At 31.3% G+C, this 20,638-nt stretch overlaps 3 protein-coding genes and 1 long non-coding RNA gene across 7 annotated transcripts in view; 2 read left to right on the top strand and 2 right to left on the bottom strand.

Moving 5' to 3' along the window:
• Cdc10 (cyclin-dependent kinase 10) overlaps positions 1–7,899 on the top strand; it is a 34,317-nt gene extending 26,418 nt beyond the window's left edge. For both annotated transcript variants that reach the window (XM_011069875.2, XM_011069877.2), the window contains exon 6: positions 7,451–7,899. In XM_011069875.2, coding sequence (XP_011068177.1) covers positions 7,451–7,486 — 36 coding nt within the window. In that variant the 3' untranslated portion in view covers positions 7,487–7,899. The remainder of the gene's footprint in view (positions 1–7,450) is intronic.
• On the bottom strand, positions 7,524–10,243 carry LOC105154384 (ejaculatory bulb-specific protein 3). The gene is made up of 2 exons (XM_011069870.2): positions 9,960–10,243; positions 7,524–8,069 (listed from the first exon to the last, which is right to left on the bottom strand). The coding sequence occupies exons 1-2, from the start codon at positions 10,144–10,146 to the stop codon at positions 7,897–7,899; spliced, it is 360 nt and encodes a 119-aa protein (XP_011068172.1). The 5' UTR covers positions 10,147–10,243; the 3' UTR covers positions 7,524–7,896.
• Positions 10,244–12,759: 2,516 nt separating this feature from the next.
• On the bottom strand, positions 12,760–14,333 carry LOC105154383 (uncharacterized). 2 transcript variants are annotated; one of them, XR_015546705.1, is made up of 2 exons: positions 13,832–14,333; positions 12,760–13,752 (listed from the first exon to the last, which is right to left on the bottom strand). It is a non-coding gene; the product is annotated as an uncharacterized LOC105154383 (long non-coding RNA). The 2 variants fall into 2 exon arrangements; XR_015546704.1 differs by having other exon boundaries at positions 12,760–13,755; positions 13,832–14,331.
• Position 14,334: 1 nt separating this feature from the next.
• LOC105154382 (hexosaminidase D) lies at positions 14,335–19,684 on the top strand. Of its 2 annotated transcripts, none has more exons than XM_011069869.2 (9): positions 14,335–14,458; positions 14,554–14,608; positions 15,562–15,777; positions 15,908–16,256; positions 16,334–16,408; positions 16,491–16,686; positions 16,768–17,043; positions 17,282–17,368; positions 17,442–17,582. In XM_011069869.2, the coding sequence occupies exons 1-9, from the start codon at positions 14,409–14,411 to the stop codon at positions 17,446–17,448; spliced, it is 1,311 nt and encodes a 436-aa protein (XP_011068171.1). In that variant the 5' UTR covers positions 14,335–14,408; the 3' UTR covers positions 17,449–17,582. The 2 variants fall into 2 exon arrangements, with proteins under 2 accessions (XP_011068171.1, XP_011068169.1); XM_011069867.2 differs by having other exon boundaries at positions 14,336–14,458; positions 17,464–19,684.
• Positions 19,685–20,638: the final 954 nt, after the last annotated feature.

Below are 20,638 nucleotides of genomic sequence, written 5' to 3'. Positions count from 1 at the left end.
TCTCTTTTTTCTCTCTATATATTCTTTTTCTCCTCCACTCCCTTCCTCCATACTTTTCCCTTCTCATCTCTCTCTTACAACTTCTACACTCTATCTCGCTCCTTCTTTTCCTCTACTTCCCTTACAAGGTCCCTTTCCGTTACTTCTAATGCCTTCCTTATTTTTCTTCCCATCCATTCTAACTCTCCCTATCTCTCCTTATCCCTCCATCTCACTCTAACTTATTTTTATAATAAATGTTTCTCTTCTCACCTCATTCCATATCCCTCTTCCCCCTTTTCTACTTTTTCTCCTCTTTCCCTTTTTTCTTCTTATCCCTCTCCTTGGCTAGTATTCGTAGTCAGATTTTATATTCAAGACCGTCTTAAGAAGTCATGAACCAATCAGAGCTGCATTAGCGTCTTAAAACATTACTTAACACGATCTTGAAATAAGAATCGACTATGATTATTGAATACCGGCTTACGATCGGGAACAATTCTCTTGCGTCTATGCCCTTACGTCATGTTATGCCTTGTCATGTAGACGAGTCTTTATGACGCCAAGATGCATGTAGAAGCGGTGCACTTGCACACATCACACGATTCAATTGCATACATCACTCACGGTCTATTCCTAGTAATTTTTAACTGTTTTATTAGTGAGATTATATTTTATATATAAATATATTTTATTAAATTAGCCTATTAGCTATGTGATTAATTGATATATACTCGATGCTTGCAATCCCAGTTTAGAAAAGTGACGTTGATTCAACGTCGAATAAATTGATAATCAAATTTATTGAAAAAAAACCGACTTATTCTGAATAACAACATAATATAACTTTTATATCTGTTTGAAATAGTAAGTACATAATAAGTGTGTGTATATACAGGGTGATTCAAAATGAATATATTATCCTTGAAATGTCATATTCCTGACTTAATTCTAAGACGATTTTTCCTTTGTCAAAATTTTGTCAAAAGCTTAGTTTTTATATTATAATAAGAAATAATTAGCGAATGACAGGGCGCGTAGAGAAGGTAGCCAGGAGCGGCGTTTCTCACTGTCCGACGCAGACCGTACGGGGGGATCCTCGTTACGATCAGACGATCGCTACACATGCATGCATATGCGATCGCATTCTCTCTCTCTCACACACACACACACACACACACACACACACACACACACACACACAAATTACCTTGAAAAAGTTTGATGACTTCGACATGCTGCAGCTTGAGAAACAAGAAAAACTTCCATCGATCATTAATGGATCGTACAGCTCCAAACTTTTGTCACTTAAACTTCCATTCCTCTAACAAGTTTAGAAATCACTCGTTCCCATTGATGCACGCAGATCGAGTAACCATTAAAATACTTTGTTTCTTATAAAACGCATCACTTTGATACGTTTACGCTCAGCGTACAGCTATTCATTAACTTGAAGAAAACGAAGTATTTCAACGATTACTCAAAAAATTTATTACTGTATCTGTACTACAGTAGTGTATATCGCTTCGTAAAACCGCCGTGCTAACCGCTTAGTGAAAATCGCTATAAAACGGATCTTTTCGAGAAGAGCCGAGAAAATCGCCGAGATCGCTATTTACGCAAGAAGAGATATTTAATTCACATAACATGCATTTATGGAGCGATGAAAATCTCAGACTTACGCGAAATAGAAACTTCCAAATTCGTTGAAAGATGAATATCTGAGCAGGAATTATGGGAACGCAGATATTAGGTCCAGTTATTCTTCCAGATATTTTGAATAGCGAAACATATTTGGAATTTTTAAGGGATAATCTATCAGATTTTTTAGAAAAAATCCCATTATTCGAGAGAAGCAAGATCGTATTTCAGCAAGACGGTGCGGGGCCACACAACGCTAGAATTGTGACGGATTATTTAAATCAGCAATTTCCTAGACGATGGATGAGTCGATACGACCCAATACGTTGGCCCGCAAGATCTCCAGATCTTAATCCTCTGGATTTCTTTTTTTGGGGATATTGCAAGGAATTAATTTATAAAACGCTTCCCGAAGACATGGAAGATCTTGATATAAGATTGCGATATGCCGTATGGGCTATCGAAGAAGATGTGATGCAAAACGTGCAAAGAAATTTATTGAGACGTATGAGAGCCTGCGTTAGAATGGATGGTGGACATTTCGAGCACCTTTTATAAAATTACTTTATTCATTACAATCAATCCGTTCTTTTTGAGCGACAGACAGCAATCCGCCCTTTTAAGAGCGACCAATACTTTCTTACATGGAATATCTCTCTTATGTAAAAAAGATCAAGAGATGGAGAGAACGTACAAGAAATATTATAATAACTTATTTTGTAAAAGATTTAATAATTATTCACCGCGGACGCAACACTATCGTACAGCATTACATTTCATGTAATACTAGTTAAGAAGCATTACTCTGTTTGGAAGAAAAATCAATGTCAGAAAAATCAATTATACAACATAACATGAAATATTCTGATATTGATTTTTTGATATTGTCGATTTGATGCTTTCGACATCGAACGATATCGAACCGATATCGATTCGATTCTGACTGAGACGTCCGTGTTTTGACAGCTAGTACAAACATAATCAATAAAATCGATCAACTGCTTGCTATCGTTGAGTGAACGCGTCGTGTAAACAATCGTATGCTTTTTTCTTCGAGTGATATTCAGTCGACGAATAATTAATCGGTAGTGATTTATAATAATTGACTAACAGATTCTCTATTAAAATCAAGTGCATGCTATCGTCGAATAAACGCGGCGTGTGATTATCTTTCTTCGAGTGATTTTCGGTCACCGAATGATTAATTGATAATAGTTAAAATGGACCATCGGTAGTAAAACGGACACTTAACTGATAGAGATACAGTAATAAATTTTTTGAGTAATCGTTGAAATATTTCGTTTTCTTTAAGTTAATGAATAGCTGTACGCTGAGCGTAAACGTATCAAAGTGATGCGTTTTATAAGAAACAAAGTATTTTAATGGTTACTCGATCTGCGTGCATCAATGGGAACGAGTGATTTCTAAACTTGTTAGAGGAATGGAAGTTTAAGTGACAAAAGTTTGGAGCTGTACGTGATCCATCAATGATCGATGGAAGTTTTTCTTGTTTCTCAAGCTGCAGCATGTCGAAGTCATCAAACTTTTTCAAGGTAATTTGTGTGTGTGTGTGTGTGTGTGTGTGTGTGTGTGTGTGTGTGTGCGCGCGCGCGCGCGCGTGCGTGTGTGTGTGTGTGTGTGTGTGTGAGAGAGAGAGAGAGAATGCGATCGCATATGCGTGCGTAGCGATCGTCTGATCGTAACGAGGGTCCCCCGTACGGTCTGCGTCGGACAGTGAGAAACGCCGCTCCTGGCTACCTTCTCTACGCGCCCTGTCATTCGCTAATTATTTCTTATTATAATATAAAAACTAAGCTTTTGACAAAATTTTGACAAAGGAAAAATCATCTTAGAATTAAGTCAGGAATATGACATTTCAAGGATAATATATTCATTTTGAATCACCCTGTATATATACTAATATATATATATATATATATATATCAAATACACATTTGACTGCATGTGTATATAGTTGCTAATTATTTAATTAAAAAGTAGTCGATTCAACAGTAGTTCGACATCGAAATCAATTAACCAACTATCAACCTCTTCGACATCGAAAAAGTCGTGAATGTTGTATCAACGTCTCCTTTCTGACTATTTTTATTTAGATGATTATGTGGCTCTTCTAAAATTCATTCAATATATGAAAATCTATAGTATCACGTAATATAAATTGTATATTTTTAGCGCTGGCGTTGAATTTCGAAACATAGCCATAATTGTGTAAATTATATTAATTAAGTTAAGTTTATCACAATTTTGAGGTTGTTATATAACAATTAGAAAACTTCAGACATAAATTATAATAGAATAATTTTGTATATAATATTTTAAAATTTAAGACCACAGACATAAAAATATTTCAAGGATTTTTTTTTGTGAAATATGTCAAATATATGTTTTAATATGTCAAATAGATAAAAATTCGAAAAAATAAAATCGAATTTCAAATGTTACATTCAGACAGCTGCATTTAGGGGCGAAATGCCATTATTTTTTCTATTGCATATCTTCGGGAATACAACACCTTGTCTAATTCCACCATGGTCAGTAATAATAGAAAAAGTCGAAACAAAGGAATATCCGAGTCTGAATCGAAAGTTTCAGTCAAAGATGATGTAATGCCCGTGAAAATGGTGCAGCCCGCCGAACACGGGCGCCTGCATACGGTATCGCTCAAACACGCATTAGAACCATGGAAGGTGAAAGGGATGACATGGTATACTCAGTTTACAAGCGTCTCTCTCTCTCTCTCTCTCTCTTCCTCTCTCCCTCTCCCTCCCCCCCTCTCTCTCTAATCTCCGTTTCTGTCTATGAATGTCGCGTGAGATTCAAAGACTGCCAACTGTGAAACACAAAACATGAGGTGGTATTCATAGTCTGTTTTTATTTTAAAACTGTCTTAAATGTTTTAGATACTAATACAGTCCTTGAATTAACTTGTGACATCTTAAAACTGTACTTAAGTCTTAAATGTAAGAATCGACTGTGAATACTGACCTGTTTTGCGTCGTGAAATTGGTACTGAATCTTTCCTTGTTTGTAACACACTTTATGTTCTCTTTATATAGGATGTCCCAAAAGTTTTTGCCAATCGCTTTTATGTTGATAGAGCGGACTAAACTGAGTCGAAAACTCTTTTACTATTTTGCAATTTTCGCAATAGTTAATAAGATATTAATTACTAAAAATTACTAATTACTAATTGGTCTCGAATAATTTTTTACTCAAATACTAGATAATACTACTCAATACTACTCAACTTTATAGAAAAGCTGCAAGAGACAAAACTCATTTATTTTCTTCTCATAAAGTTCTGAGAATTTTTTCAGAAATTTTCCAGAATTTTTTAATACGGTATTTTCTCATGTTGATAAAAATAAGAAAATGTAGTACTAAAAAGTTGATAAAAAATTCCGAAAAAATTCTATGAGAAGAAAATAAATGATTTTTGACTCTTGCAGTTTTTCTATAAAGTTGATAGTATTTGAATAAAAAATTATTCAAGATCAATTTGGCAATTTTTAGTAATTAATATCTTGTTAACTATTGCGAAAATTGTAAAATGGTAGAGGACTTTTCGGCTCAGTTTAGTCTGCTCTATCTTAAGAAGGTTCTTCATCTTAAAAAAGTGGAAGGGATATAATATAACAATTAAGTGAGTGCTGAGTAATTATTGTCTGTGTGATTGGAGTATATCTTGCACACTTCAAAACGCAATCTAACTTGCCGCTAAATTCGCTTGAATACGCACATGCTCATGCCATCTAATAAGTGGAGTATAAAGAATAGGAGACCTAGGTTTTGAAAAGTGTAGTCAAAATCAGGTTTCTGAATTGGTATTGGTGATACTCGGTAGGCGGCGTTCGAATCGCAAAACTCCTCCTATATGCTTACGCACACACATATAACTTAAAAATAGAAACGTTATTCTTTGACATCAGGTACTCTGACAGTAATAGGAAGACGTAAATTGTCACTAAATAGAGCATTCTTTATATAAAATTGGTATGACTTACTATGCAAACTGCGAGAACGGTGTGGTAGAACGAAAGCAACATCTCGATCGAATTCAGATGACCACTTTTGATCACGCTTTTTTACGGCCTCGTCCATATAAGTTTGGTCTCCTATTCTCTATACTCAATGCATCCAGATTGGAGTATATCTTTAAATCCACGATAAATTTAGAAGAATATATCAATTACAACATTACTTATTCAATTGTTATACCCACTAAACGAGCCAGTGAAATTTAAATCCTCTTTTATAAAAATGCCAAGACATGACCGCGTCTGGTAATTTGAACAACGCGCGCTTTTATTATGGTGTGACATTACCACGTTTTCAGTTTTGACGTCATATTTAAAGAGAAATGAATAATTTATGAACATTTCATAGTCTCACATAAAAATAATAAAATTTCAATTTTTTTTATTCTGAAATGTTCTTTAAATTTTATTCCTTCACAAGAATATAATTTTAAATTTTCTTATATTTTGTTTTTGAATAAATTACTTAAAATCCTCTTTCTCATAATGTATTTTAGAAAATTATGTAAAGGAAATTATATGGTAAAAAAATTTGAAAAAATTCAGGATTGTCTCTATTTTTAAAATAAATTTATTCTCAAAATTTGATCGAATTCCTATATTATGAAATGATTGGAGAACTTCCTTAAGTACAGTTTTAAGATGTCATGAGTTAATCCGAGAACTGTATTAGCATCTTAAGACATTATTTAAGATAGTTTTAAAATAAAAACAGACTATGAATACCGTCTCATGTTTCACAGTTTACAGCTTTTGAATCTCACGCAACATTCATAGACAAAAACGGCGGAGATTTAGAGAGAGACGTTTGCAAACTGAGCATACCATGTTATCCCTTCCACCATGATTAGAACGGACGATCGAATTGTCCAGAGTCCTTATTCTTGAACAAATATCGCATACGAAAATTGCAATTCCGTATACAATCGACTAATCACAATCGAGAAACTGTCATTTTTGTATGTGAAAATTATTCCTATATGCTCAAGAAGAGCCAACGAACAAAGTTATGTCAAACAAGGCACGATCAAAAACCGACCGAAATATAAAAAAATTTCTTTTAAACTGCGAAAGACCTCCGAACTGAAATGCATCCGCTGTAACAACGCTGATACAATAGAGAACAATATTCAAGAAGTTTTAGTCGATCGAACATCTGGGGGTAATACTAATAATGGCGGTACTGTAACTTTCAAACCTTATAATTCGAAAAATACTTAATAAAAATGAACTTTATTGGAGCGTTTTACAAAGCTTTTCGGAATTATTACATTCTGGAATAAAAAATAGGATGTTCCAGTAAAAAAAAAATCAACATGATCTTGACCTGATCTTGGCGAAACCATTCGATGTCAAACTCACCAGATCAGTAAATACATTTTGAACCCTACAATTTTTGTCTGAAACATTTTTGTCAAAAATGCTTCTTTTTCGAAATATTTAACCGTTTCTGGACTTTTTGAGGACTTGTATGTATATCGAGTATATATTGATAGATTTCTTTATTTTACAAGATACTTTTTAATAAATAACCATTTAAATGCAAAAAAATTGTTTTTTAAATGCGATATTGCTTCTAAAACATTAACATGAGTACGAAGGATTATTTTTTGCAACAAACTGCATTTCAAAACTACGTTTTTATTTCTTATCCTTTTGGTAGATTTATTATATATATGTATGTATATATATATATATATATATATATATATATATATATATACGTACACATTATGTATATGCAAATTTTATGTATATTTTATGTGTTTCAGCTTGGATCATTGGTTAAGAAGAGACGTGTTGAATGAAAAAATTTGCTACTTAAAGAGATTATGCTTGGTCGTCTTTATCTTATTCTAATTGCATTTTATTGATAACTACATATATACTTATTGCCAAATACACTATTTACAAATATTTATGTAATGATAACATCTTTATTTAGAAATAATGATGACATGGTCAGTGAATGATAAATTGCGTGTACTTTGCGAAATGTGCTGATTTAGCGAGTAAAATGAAACCTTTAATAAACTTTTGTATATTAACTGAATTTCATTTGATTATGTCATCATGTATGGCTTAATAAATACCAATTGTATCCTCAATGATAAATATTTCACAATATATAGTTGTATATTTGGACAAATTATATCTTACATTAATTTTTTTTATTCTCATATAAAAATAGCAATTACATTAAAAAATTTTTAAGAATTTACGACTTCTCGTAGCGTTTTTTGTACTCGCCATGTGGATCATATTTAGTAACGAGACGATCCCAATCTCTAGATCGTTTTGCTTTAAGATGATTTATCACCTTCTCCGCCATAACTTTCTGTTTATCGTTGCATTTACTGCAATTATTCGACAAAGCATCCGGCAGAGTTTCTATAAATAAAAAAGTACATTTTATTATTTTGATACTAGCTAAATACTAGCTAAAACTTAAATTAGTTCCAAACACACGGCACAATATATTCAATGAATGTTATTGTAATATTAATTATACTTTTATAAGAGCATAATCGAATAAAGTTCTTGCAGAAATCTGTTAAATTAATAAAGAACTGGAAAAAAATCTGTAAAATTAGTAAAGAATTGGGAAAAAAATTACAATTATATATTATGTGTGTGTGTGTGTGTGTGTGTGTGTGTGTGTGTTTTACAATCAATGAGTTTTATCAATATTTAATAAAGGAAATTCTGACATATTTGTACGGAAATGTTCATCCTTCAATTACGTGATTTAATAAATTCTCGTCTTTAAAAGTTCCGAATGATGAATTATATACTTTTAATTGCTGACTAAACATTAATTTTAATTTCAGATTTCAAGAATTCTTAGGAGGATCCCGTTTGCATACATTTCTGATTGCATACCATGACTCACGTAAGCTCTTACCTAAAAATTTTTCACGTATGCGTGTGTCATCTATAAGAATATTTTATATTAAATTAATGAATTAGTGCGCAATATGTATGCAATCGAAGTTCTTTCGAATTCTCATGTATAAATGTAATACTACCAACTGAATTTTTATGTTTTGTAAACTAGATCTAATCTAGTTACTAATATAGATCTTAATTTTAATTTTCATATATAAATTTGTTATTATATAAATTTGTATACTATAGTTTTTATATAGCCTCATCAATTTCTTTTATTAAATTGACACTTTTTATAAAATTATTGCTCATTCCATGGCTTCATAATTTCTAAAAAAATTTTTTATGTTATATTACTATAAAATGTTTAAATTTAGTATATAATTAACATTATTATAATTATTAATATTTAAATGTAACAGTATTAATGATTAATTAAATGCACGCTGTGTTTTATTGTTTATGTAATTGAAATTTTTTATATAAATTGGAATACTTTTCAGAGAATTACTGAGAAAGTTTATATCTTTTTTTTTTTAAATTTTTTTATATATTTGTATATAAGTTTTAATGTATTCTAAAAATGTAATATACTCTATATATAAAAGATAGTGAATTTTAAAATGTTCTATAAAATATTTTATTTCTAAGATTTCTCTTATTCTGTAATTTTTGAAGAAGACTTATAAAGTTCGAAGATATTTTACAGAAATCTTTATAAATTCGAAATATAACAAATTCTTATAGATATTAGAATATTTTTATTAGAGATAATAAATAAAATAATTGATGAAGATTAAAACTTGACTATTTATTGTACATGAATTTCATAATACAAAAATTCTGTATCTTAACAAATATAATATAATATATAGATGCAAATATGAAATGAAATTTGCAATTCACAAACTTTATAAGATAAAGCTCATATAAACTAACTCATATAAACTATAATAACTATATTGAATAACAATATAAATACATATATACAATATATATATATATATATATATATATATACACACACACACACATACAATTCAAAAATTATGTAAATTTAATAATATAGAGTTTACGTATGTGCAAACTTCACACATTATTACGCACATGTAAAAGAAAGCCCGGATGTAACGCGCGAGAAAGTTCGTAGCAATAATTATGTAACAGAGAGAGAGAGTGCATGTTGAATTCTCTACTGTAATTACAATTACAATCTATATTTGTTCGTTCTGTGTTTGAATATTTTCTAATTGAAAAATTCCAAGCAAAGTGCTGAATATTTAGTTTTATTCCAAATAAAAAATAAGAACAGAAACGTTATTGTAACTTTTAAAGTCTAAATCAATTAAATGCTTCTATGCTCGACTCTTCAATTTCTTTTTTTCTACTTACTTCTCAGCTCGCGACCTTCAGCAGTACAAGGTCCCTCGTCCATTAGGCACCGAATGTAATTGGTGAGAACACGATTATTTTCGAGGATCTTGTCCACGTTAACATCGTCGTATTTTCTGGTATACTTTTCGTTTGCAATAGCCAAAGTCACCAGTGAGATCAATAAAATCAGAAAATATCCCTTCATCGTACGTTAAGATATTACAGATGCAGAAAAATCAATGAATATAAAAAAAGAATAATTTTTTTAGCTGACGAGATCGCAGGCAAGAGCGAAAAACTAAAGCGATCCATCAGTGGCGACTGGCTTTTATATAGTCGAGTGGAGGATGGAGGATGGAGGCCGAACGGAGGGGCCTCTCGTCGCACAATAACCCGAACATTCCAATTGCCTCTCAGTATACAATGTGGATGCTTTCTCAGAAATTTCCAAGAGACATAGATATTTTATTATATATATAGTGTAACACATAGTGAATCATAATTATATATTCTTGTTATTTGCAATGTTAAACAAAGATGAAATGATTAATAATGTACGTTACATTGATGTACGTTTTGCTGAAAGCATCATATATCTGAATGCTTGTGCTCTACCAACATTTTAATTATTCATTTCACTTTTATCTATATCGATTTGATTGTGATTGAAATGATACAACATATTCCCAACAAAAGTAGATATATTATAAATTATATAAAAACTATCAACTTTCATCTGTACATGTCGGTGTAATAATCTTAACTAAATCTTTAATTATTATATAATTCCAAGAATATATAATAAATACGATTAGTAATTATAATAAAATTATCTTGAATTATCAGAGAATTTTCAAGTTGTCTTATAAAATGTATATGATATGCAATCTTTTTGTATGTATGTTACAACGTTAGAATCTTTTATCTAATTGTAAGTTATTAAAATGCATAACCCGTCGAGTCTTTGACCCACTTTATTAGCGGATTACACCGAGAGAAACTTAATTGGTAAAATCATGTACTTAATCTGTTAAATTTTTTATTGTCCCGAAATGTAAAATATTTGATATTATAAGATGTTGATCTATAAAGTTTATAAAATCGTATATTTTTGTTATAATTTATTGATTAAACTTTTCATGATAGAAATGCTACATTATTATATTTAAAAACAATTATGTTACATTTTTCCACTTTGAATTTTTACGTATCAATATCATAACTTTAATAAAAATACATTAATGTGATGAATAATGCTTTCAAGAATCGTTCATGAAGTAATAACGCATTAAATGACACAAGCTGTCGAAACACGTGTCTCATGAGGAGAAAGTGGTTGAAAAATTTTTCGATGAACCGTTATAAATGTATCCATAAAAATTAATACGTGCGTTTACTAGAGTGGAGTGGAAAAACAAAAAATTCGATATAGCGCATTTGGAAAATTTGTAGCAAGAGTCTATACACACACACATATATATATAATATATATTATTTATATATATATATATATATATTAGGTGTTGGAATTAATTCGTAGCGTTTTACAAGTGATGGGAAGTACTTTCATTAATGTATTTTTTAATGCTCATGTGAAATAAATAACATTCTTTCATTAAAAACGCTACGAATTAATTCCAACACCTAATATATATATATATATATATATATATATATATATATATATATATATATAGAAACAGGCCTATAAAATTTTATTTCGATGAAATAATTTTTATCTTTGCCGTGTATAAGCTATATTTATAATAGGTCATTTAAAAAGTACCCGCGGTTTTTTCATTCAAAAATTGAACAAAAAACCGCGGATACTTTTTAAATGACCTAATATTTTTAAGGACTGGTATAAGATGTCATTCCCTAATTCATATCATATTTCAGATTGATCGTTTAATAATTTTTAAGATTTTCTATTATTTATGTTTCAAGAGTTGAAAATCAATTTTTAAATAAACTTTTTATCCCTACGTTTGGCGGTGGTTTTTAGTAAATAGATAGCAGCGATTTTACAGTTTTCGAACATTTGCGTTAATTACTACAACTTATTCTATTTATTCGATTTAAAAAAAAAATCGATTTCTAAAAAAAAAGTCCATTCGCTTAGATTCATAAATCTTTCTTTCACGTCATTACAACTTTTTCCCTAAAGTTAATTTCACTTTTCATGTTTCCGTCTTAGAGAAAAAGTTACTGACCGTGTTGATATTTCCAGTATTCCCACTCGAATGCGACCATTAGCCATTAGCCCGAAAACAATAGATTTTTAGACCTTAAGCCATAAGGAATGGATGAATCACAATCAATTATTTTCTTCGCATTCGACTGTAATTGGTCAATTTCTTACGACTTAAGCTTAAAATATCTATTGTAGATTCGAATTTATTTCTTTTGTTTATTACGGAATCGCGCCCCAGGTCAGCCTTGTTTAATATATTTGCGAGGCTTCCTAAATTTCTTCTCCGAGGAAAATTTTGGACTCGAAATACGTTACGTATACTATAGCATACAGAGTAAAATTTTCCTCGGAGAGGAAGTTTTGGAACGTAGGCGTCTAAAGTTAGGATGTCATCTCATGTACAGAGAATCGGAATGACGGAATAAATTTCTTACTAAAAATCAGTTCGTTAGCATTCCGTTCCGTAACAAGTTCTTCTACTGTATCGGAACCACCGGAATCATGGCGGAAACAGTATAGAAACGATATGAAATCAACGGAATGTCATGTAGATTGTAGGCTATATCGATTCGGCTATTGTTGATGGTTGAGAATTTGACAACTTCGAAGAAGAAAAATTAATAATTCTTATTTTTCAATACGATATATTCTTGTTTTATATATACATAGTTCAACTATAATGCCAGCAATTCTTTAAATAATTGATGTCATTCTGAAATAATTGAAGAATGACTTCTCATTCGATTGTTTCCCTGGCGAAAATACGGAACTTTATAAAACGTTGACAACCGTTCAATGACGATTTTTTAAGAGTTTATACGTTTTCAAACTTTATAAGAACACTTACAGAACACTATTAGGTTTTAAACACTTTTAGAACGCTTATAAAATACAGTATATATCGTTTTATGAAAGTTCTGTAATGCTAAAGTAACGCTTTCCAAAGGATGCTCAGTAAACGTGGATGCGCCTTCGTGCAGAGAGTTCACTGTCAGATTTTTCAAACATTTAGCAAATGCTTTTCTCAATACCGACAAATATTTTTCTTCTATTCAATAAACGCTGTTCCAACATGGCGAATTATTGAATCTCAGTAAATGTTTTGTAAGGCTTTTACGCAAACGGCTTAAAGACGCCCAAAAACCATTTTTCTCAACTCCATAACGCAAGTGTTTTTCTTCCATTTAGCAAACATTCTTTTACATATCCGATTTCAAGTAGTGCACGACATGGCCGCTAGAGGGACACAGTGAAATTCAATTTCTCGCATTTAAAAAACCACATCAAGTAGGATAAAAGGCGCGGTATGATGAGACTTCAATAAAAAATTTTGTATTTTTTTTTTAATAAAATGTGCGTTCAGCAGGCTCAAAACTTGAACTGAACGTTCATGTACGTTCATACATTTTATGAACACTCTACTGACCGTTTCTAAATTCTCAACGAATTTCTGCAAACGCTCAACAATGTAAAGGTTAAACAAACACTTATGAAACTTCTCATTTTCGTCAGGATTGCATTTTTCAAGGACTAAATTGTCATTTGAGCCTTGGTACGCCACCTCATTCTTTGTGTAAATATTGACTGTATTTAGAATTTTCGTTTTCTTGTTTATTTCTGCTGTTGCAATAAAACGTTATAAATGAAATAAAATTTTCGCACACTCTTAACGAAATAGCACGCCAACACTTCTTACCTTTCGCAATAATTTTAACATTAGTAATAACACTATTTCTTCATCCATCGTTGTAGATTTACAAAAAATGTTTCTGAATATTCGTTTCAATTTTTAGATTCAACCAACTCAGCTGAACATGCCATTCCGTAAAAATTGTCTCTACCCATCCCATGTCGCCAGAACGCAATGGAATTTTAGTAACAAAATATATTTTACTCTTATCAGTATTTTTTGAGTATTCAAAATAATATTATAGGTAAGATAGAATTGCATAAATTGCACACATTACTGCTTTAGTCGCATTAAAGTAACGAAATATCGATTAAATTAAGCAAATCAGCTTGCGACCGAGGCAACATTCCGTTTATATGGGACGGATAGAGAAATTTCTTACAGAACGGAATTGTAGTGAACTCAATTTTCTAGTAAGAAATCTGTTCTGTCGTTCCGATTTCGTGTACATGATTCCTTACGGAATCCGCACAGTTTCCAGGCGAACACGCTCCTGGAAACACGATATTGGAAAAAAAATCCCTATTGAGTTCATTCCGCGCCAAAAGCCGTCGTTCTCTCTTTGGCCAATGTCGTCTGACCGATGAATGGAATGGGAGAAAAGATGGACGCCTTGACGTTGGGCTCGCACAGGTAAGGTAACACGACTGATAAGACTGACATAAATCTCCGCGTATTTCTCGGTGAATGAAATGTTGCAACTTGGTAAATCATCCTTTCTTTTTCAGGCTGGTCCACCTTGACTTGAAAGGCGCACCGCCGCGGACTTGCTACTTCGAAAAGGTACACACAGCGTGTGAACGCTTAAGTTAAGGCTAATAGCCTCTTCTCTCATCTCTGTGCGTTAACGCATTCGGAAACTCGCACCGTTTATTATTTTCCCATTTTAAATTCGTGCGACGGGCACATTCCTCTTTCGCCTCAGCACTGTCCGGTATATAATCTTGATTTCTTTCGCTCGTTACGAATTGCGTTTTGAACTTGTCACACGCTCGTGGCTTTTGTTTACACTTGGACTTTTACGATATGACGAGAAACACAAAATACAAATGAATGCTACACCCTCGGAAATTGTCAGAAATTGTAGTTTACTTACTGAGGTGCTTTCTCTTTAATGCACAAATATATATTTATCTTATTGTACACAAAATTTTATCTTTCCAGCAAGAGAAAGTGTAACATTGTTTGTCCTTGTTCTTGTTTAATATTTGATAAACAATGATGACATTTGATGATCACATTCCATGAGCCTTAAATGGAACGCAAGTTGACGCAATTGTACACAGATAAAATCTTGTGTACAATAAGATAAATATATATTTGTGCATTAAAGAGAAAGCAAAGATGCTTAGTGCAGAAAGTGTAAGCAACACAAATCTCTTGTTTTACATCTAATGAATGATAAAGACAGAATGATGATTATAAACACTTTAAATCATGTGAACGTCGAAACCGAACGCAGCCATAATCCCTAATATAAATTCTCTGAACGCAATCAATTGTGTTTGTGATGTTTGTGTCTCTTGCTGGAAAGCACTAATGCAACTGAATCCAAAAATGTACTCCTGGTGGTCTGGTGGATATGTGATGAATGAAAATTTAATGCTGTAAATAAGAACGAAATATATATATATATCATTGATGAAAAAAACATTAAACTCCTTATTGCATTTGCACTTCGTGTATTTGATTAATCGATGAATTAAAAAATAATTATGACTGAATATAATTTACAGCTTTTTCCACTGTTGCGAACATGGGGAGCTACTGGACTATTATTGGAATGGGAAGACACGTTTCCTTACAACCGAGAACTCTCTCCAATAGGAAGCAATGGTCCGAGCACTTTAGCGAGTGGATACACAGTTCAGGAAGCTAGACATATCCTGCAGATTGCGGGTGATTGCGGTTTAGCAGTTGTTCCGTTGGTACAAACTTTTGGTCATATGGAGGTATAGCAAAAATTATTTCATTGATTTTATATTGGATTATTTTATACGAAGCTTGTGTAGCTATTTAAAATTCAAGAGATTATTTTCAAATTCCAGTTATGGTGTTATTTATTATGATTTTAAATTCCAGTTTATTTTGAAACATGACGAATGGAGATCATTACGCGAAGTGGAGCCTTTTCCAAGTTCTATTTGCCCATCAAATCCGAGAACTCTTTTAGTGGTGAAGTCGTTGATACGTCAGATTGTTAGCTTTCATCCTGATATACAGTATCTGCATATAGGATCTGATGAAGTATGGCACCTAGGCCTTTGCTCAGTCTGTACCAAACGAGCTGCAGCTAGCAAATATGGCAAATCATCGTTGTATCTGGAACATATTCTGACGATAGCCCAATACATTCAGGAAACCTATCCATACCTAAAGATCATCATCTGGGATGACATGCTGAGATCGATAGACTTACAGGTTTTGAACGGTATCTTGCTGCAGCTTAATTGCATCGTTTGATCGCGCAGACTTCTTCATGCGATCGATATTTCTTTCTTTTTGTAGAACATTACATTGGCAAATATGTGGAACCCATGGTGTGGCATTACAATCCCAGAGACAATTTTGCATTACCTGATGGTATTTTTTCTTTTTTCCTTTTTTATATACTAAGAAATTTAAAAATATTTGCTAGATTGTAACCGTTATATTAAATTATTAGGATTGTGGGATAAGTACAGCACGGTCTTTCCCAATATTTGGACAGCAACCGCATTCAAAGGAGCTACCGGTTCTGTACAACATATACCTATAATACGACATCACATAAGCAATCATGAAAAATGGTTGGAAGAACTGGGAGTTCATGTGAGTAAGGTGCATGAATTTCGTGGTACAGCATTCACCGGTTGGTCAAGGTAAGATAAATCAGAAAATGTTCAAGAACTATCTTGAAATATTGATCATTGACTGTATGTATTGATCAATGATAATTTTAGGTATGATCATTATGCCACACTGTGTGAATTGTTGCCCACAGCGATACCATCATTAGCTCTATGTTTGAAAGTTTGGCTCTATGGTTATTCGGAACAAACGCACACCCAGGTTGCAAAGAGCTTGGGATATATTGATCATCCGTTGCATATAACTCCACAGCTTAGACCAGTTCCGATCCCTAGCAATTTACTTTTTCCCGGATGGCAAGTAGCTGTGGGCATGGAGTGGTTTCTTAACTTCAAGACAAAATTTCACAATATTATCACCAGCGATCAGTAAGCATAGAGAACTCTTTATATATCTGTAATTTTTATTTTAAATTTGTAAAACATTTTTGGTAACTTTTTGTCCTTTGACAATTTCTTTAGAAGAAATAGGATTATTTGCATACAAAATGAAATATCTTTCAGTATATCTAAAAAAAAAAACCAAAGCTTTTTCTCTTAAGAAATTCAAAGAAGCTGAGAGATGTTGCGTATCGATCGTATTTATAAAATTATTATTCCCGGACAGGATCATGACGTGGATGAATTCATGGCAAGTGGCAAATAATTACACAAATCCCATGCAACTGGAGAACTTGGTACCTGCTTTTACGGAGTGAGTAGCAATCGTTTCATAACAATTGTTCACGAAAAAGATATACTGCATTTCGCAAGTATATAATACATAGTACATAATACATATTATTCCAGATTATTATTAGAATTATCTTCTTTGGAAGGTTATCTAAGAGTTCAAATGGAAGCAATTTTCTTTTCGTCGATGATTGAAGAATGGATAGGCACCAATATTCAGCCGATGAAAATAAAATTAATAGAACTAAAACAGATGACGGAGAATCAGTTAAAAATAAATAGTCGTGTGTAATAATTCTTTCGCTTGAAAAATTGACGATCAATCCGAAATATATAACAATATGATTTTGAAAAGCAATTACGATTAATGATTGGATAATCAACTATTTCTTCAATGTAGGATGAAATTATTTTTGTATATAGTAAATCGCTATGTATAAAATGTCTACTACTTTGACGTTAACTTATTTTTAAAAAGAGAAATATAACTGAAAAATTAAAAGAACATATATAGTTTTCTAAAGAAGATACGAATTATTTTAGTACTACATACAAAAAGCAAGAAGCTTTTGTCGATATATGAGATACTCTGTGATATCTTGGCTATGAAAGGGTAACTATGATTAAATTACAAACAATATTTAATAGTTAAGGGATAATCCCTTGTTGTTTAAACCCCGTATTTTTATTTCAAACATTTGCAACTATCAATTTTTAATAAACAAATGTCTCTTTTCTTGTGTAGATTTAGTAAGATTGTGAGATTAATAGACTTGAAATAAGAATATGTGCATTATGGATGGTATACAGTGTTTTATTTGAAATGATACACAGTCGATCTTGAAAGAAAACCATTTTTTTTTACGTTTCAGATAAAAAAAGTATGGAGGTATAAGTTTGAAAAGGGTTAAAATCAATTTTTCAACTGCTATTATGCACAATGAAATACCTTATATTCTTACATCATGGTATTACTTAAAATGAAACACCATATACTCCATATACATATATAAGATATCATTTCATCAATTCAGTCAATTTTCTTTAAAAGTATTGATGATATAAAATGCGTTTTAGATGAAAGTAGAATTTCGAAGAGAACATATTTAAACACGTTCTTTTCTTTTAGGTAGAGATGTCAGAAAGATATGAGAAGGTCATTTCCCCTTTTTTAAATTTAAAACTAAATTATATAATTTATCTCAGGTAATCTAATTCTTTTAATTATTCTGTATATAAATACTAAAGTAGAGAAATAGAAAAATTAATAATTTACGAGATATTTCATATTTCATTCTCGCAAATTTTGATATCAAATATAAAATATTTCGTTTTTGCTAACTAAAAATTTTGTGCTAACTATAATCTTATACTTTTATGTATAATAATGACACGAATCAAACAAGTAAAGAAAATACATTATCATTTATAAAAAAAATGCATATTGCATAATTAAAAAAAAACTTTTTATCTCAATTATCTTATTACTTGATGCATAAAAATATTAAAGTACAGTAATAAAAAATGAATAGTTACGAAATATTTTATATGGTATGTCACGTCAAAATATACCAAAAAAGCATAAAAAACTGATAAACTATTTATTTCTTGATATCTCTGCCTCAATATTTTTATATACAGATTAATTAGAGGAATCATATGTAAAAAAATTATATAATTTGATTTTAAAAAGTGAAGGTGACCTTCATATCTTTTTGATGCCTTTACTTAAAAAAAACTGGCCAAAATACGTCTCTCATGAAACTGTTTCACTTTTATATAAAAACTTTTTTTTACATCAATTTTGAATAAAATCGACTGGATTAATTAAAATGGAACATTCTGTATATACTATCTTTATGATTAGATACATCCTTTACAGCCTTTTCTATATAGAATATCTCAAACTTTTTGACACATCGCTTGTGGGCAGATAGAACGGAAACTGATCGTAATCGCAAAATGTTGAGGATTTTTCGAGTCAGTTTTAGTCTGCTTTATCTACCCACAAGCGGTGTGTCAAAAAGTTTAAGACACCCGTATAAATAGATGAGCAATATATAATTCACATATTCATTTATATTAGAGGATATTTATTATAACGTGTTATGCTCATATTTTTCATATCTCATCGTAGTGAAAGAAAACTTTTAACTTGTATATTAGCTTTAATGTGTACTCCATATTTTGTATGTATCTCTATTTTTATGATAAATGATAATACTTCTGGACTATAAATGTAATTGTTTAGTATATTATATAAACAAACGAGACACTACCGTGTCTCCAGAAATATAATATAAAATAATTAGAAAAATAAATCAGACTGTATAGCACATGTATTTTTTTTTTGTATATTAATTTTTTTGAAATTATTCACCTATGGCATGGTGCATCATTTTTCATATACAGAGTGTTTAATGGTAGGTATAATACCGTTTATAGATATAGGTAGAGCGGACTAAATCGAATCGAAAGGTCCTCTACTATTTTGCAATTTTTGCAATAGTTATCTAGATATCGATTATCGTAAAGATCGCATACCATGCTTCAGTGTTCACTGTGTCTAGATATACGGTATTGTAAAAACTCCCTAATGGTTTACTTCTTTTTTTCAATACTTCGTAATTTTGTAGTGCGTCATCTACTTCGATCAGCAGTGCTGATTGACTGTTGCAATGGCGAAATTATAAACTAAAGTACGAATTATATACATTCTCTGCGTGATTTTTTCCTGTTTCCAAATTAAAAAAATAGCTGTGACTGGGAAGAAATTTTCGTCGGATGCTGAAATGATAAATGCCATTAATGACTATTTTTCGGATTTAGACAAAAGTTATTATATTGAAGGAATAAAAAGTCTAGAAAAACGTTGGATCAATGTATTGAGTTGAAGGGAGATTATGTTGAGATTATGATTGAGAAATTTGCTGTTAAAAAAAGAATTTTTCCTTAGATTTTTTTTCGAAACTTTTCAATCTACTTTCGTATATTAAATTAATAAAAAGAATTTGACTTGGGATTTATATAAAATTGGACACTATTTTCCGTGTTTGAGTATCTGGCACACTTTGATTACAACGTATTTTAAACTGGTCGCACACGATGCATGATTTTCATGCTTACTCTCTTGCATGCTGATCAATGCATGTTACTTGCTTGCAAGAAAAGGAGTATGAAATAATGCATCACATCAAACACAAAAATCAAGGATGGTAGATCTAGATTGGTGATACCAAATTTGTAGGAAATAATATGATTCTAGTGATGGAATGTTTGGTGAGCTAATATT

The sequence above is a fragment of the Acromyrmex echinatior genome, chromosome 11 (assembly GCF_024713525.1).
Source record: "Acromyrmex echinatior isolate Ae372 chromosome 11, ASM2471352v2, whole genome shotgun sequence".
Lineage (NCBI taxonomy): Eukaryota > Metazoa > Arthropoda > Insecta > Hymenoptera > Formicidae > Acromyrmex > Acromyrmex echinatior.
This window is presented reverse-complemented; position numbering and strand designations above follow the sequence as displayed.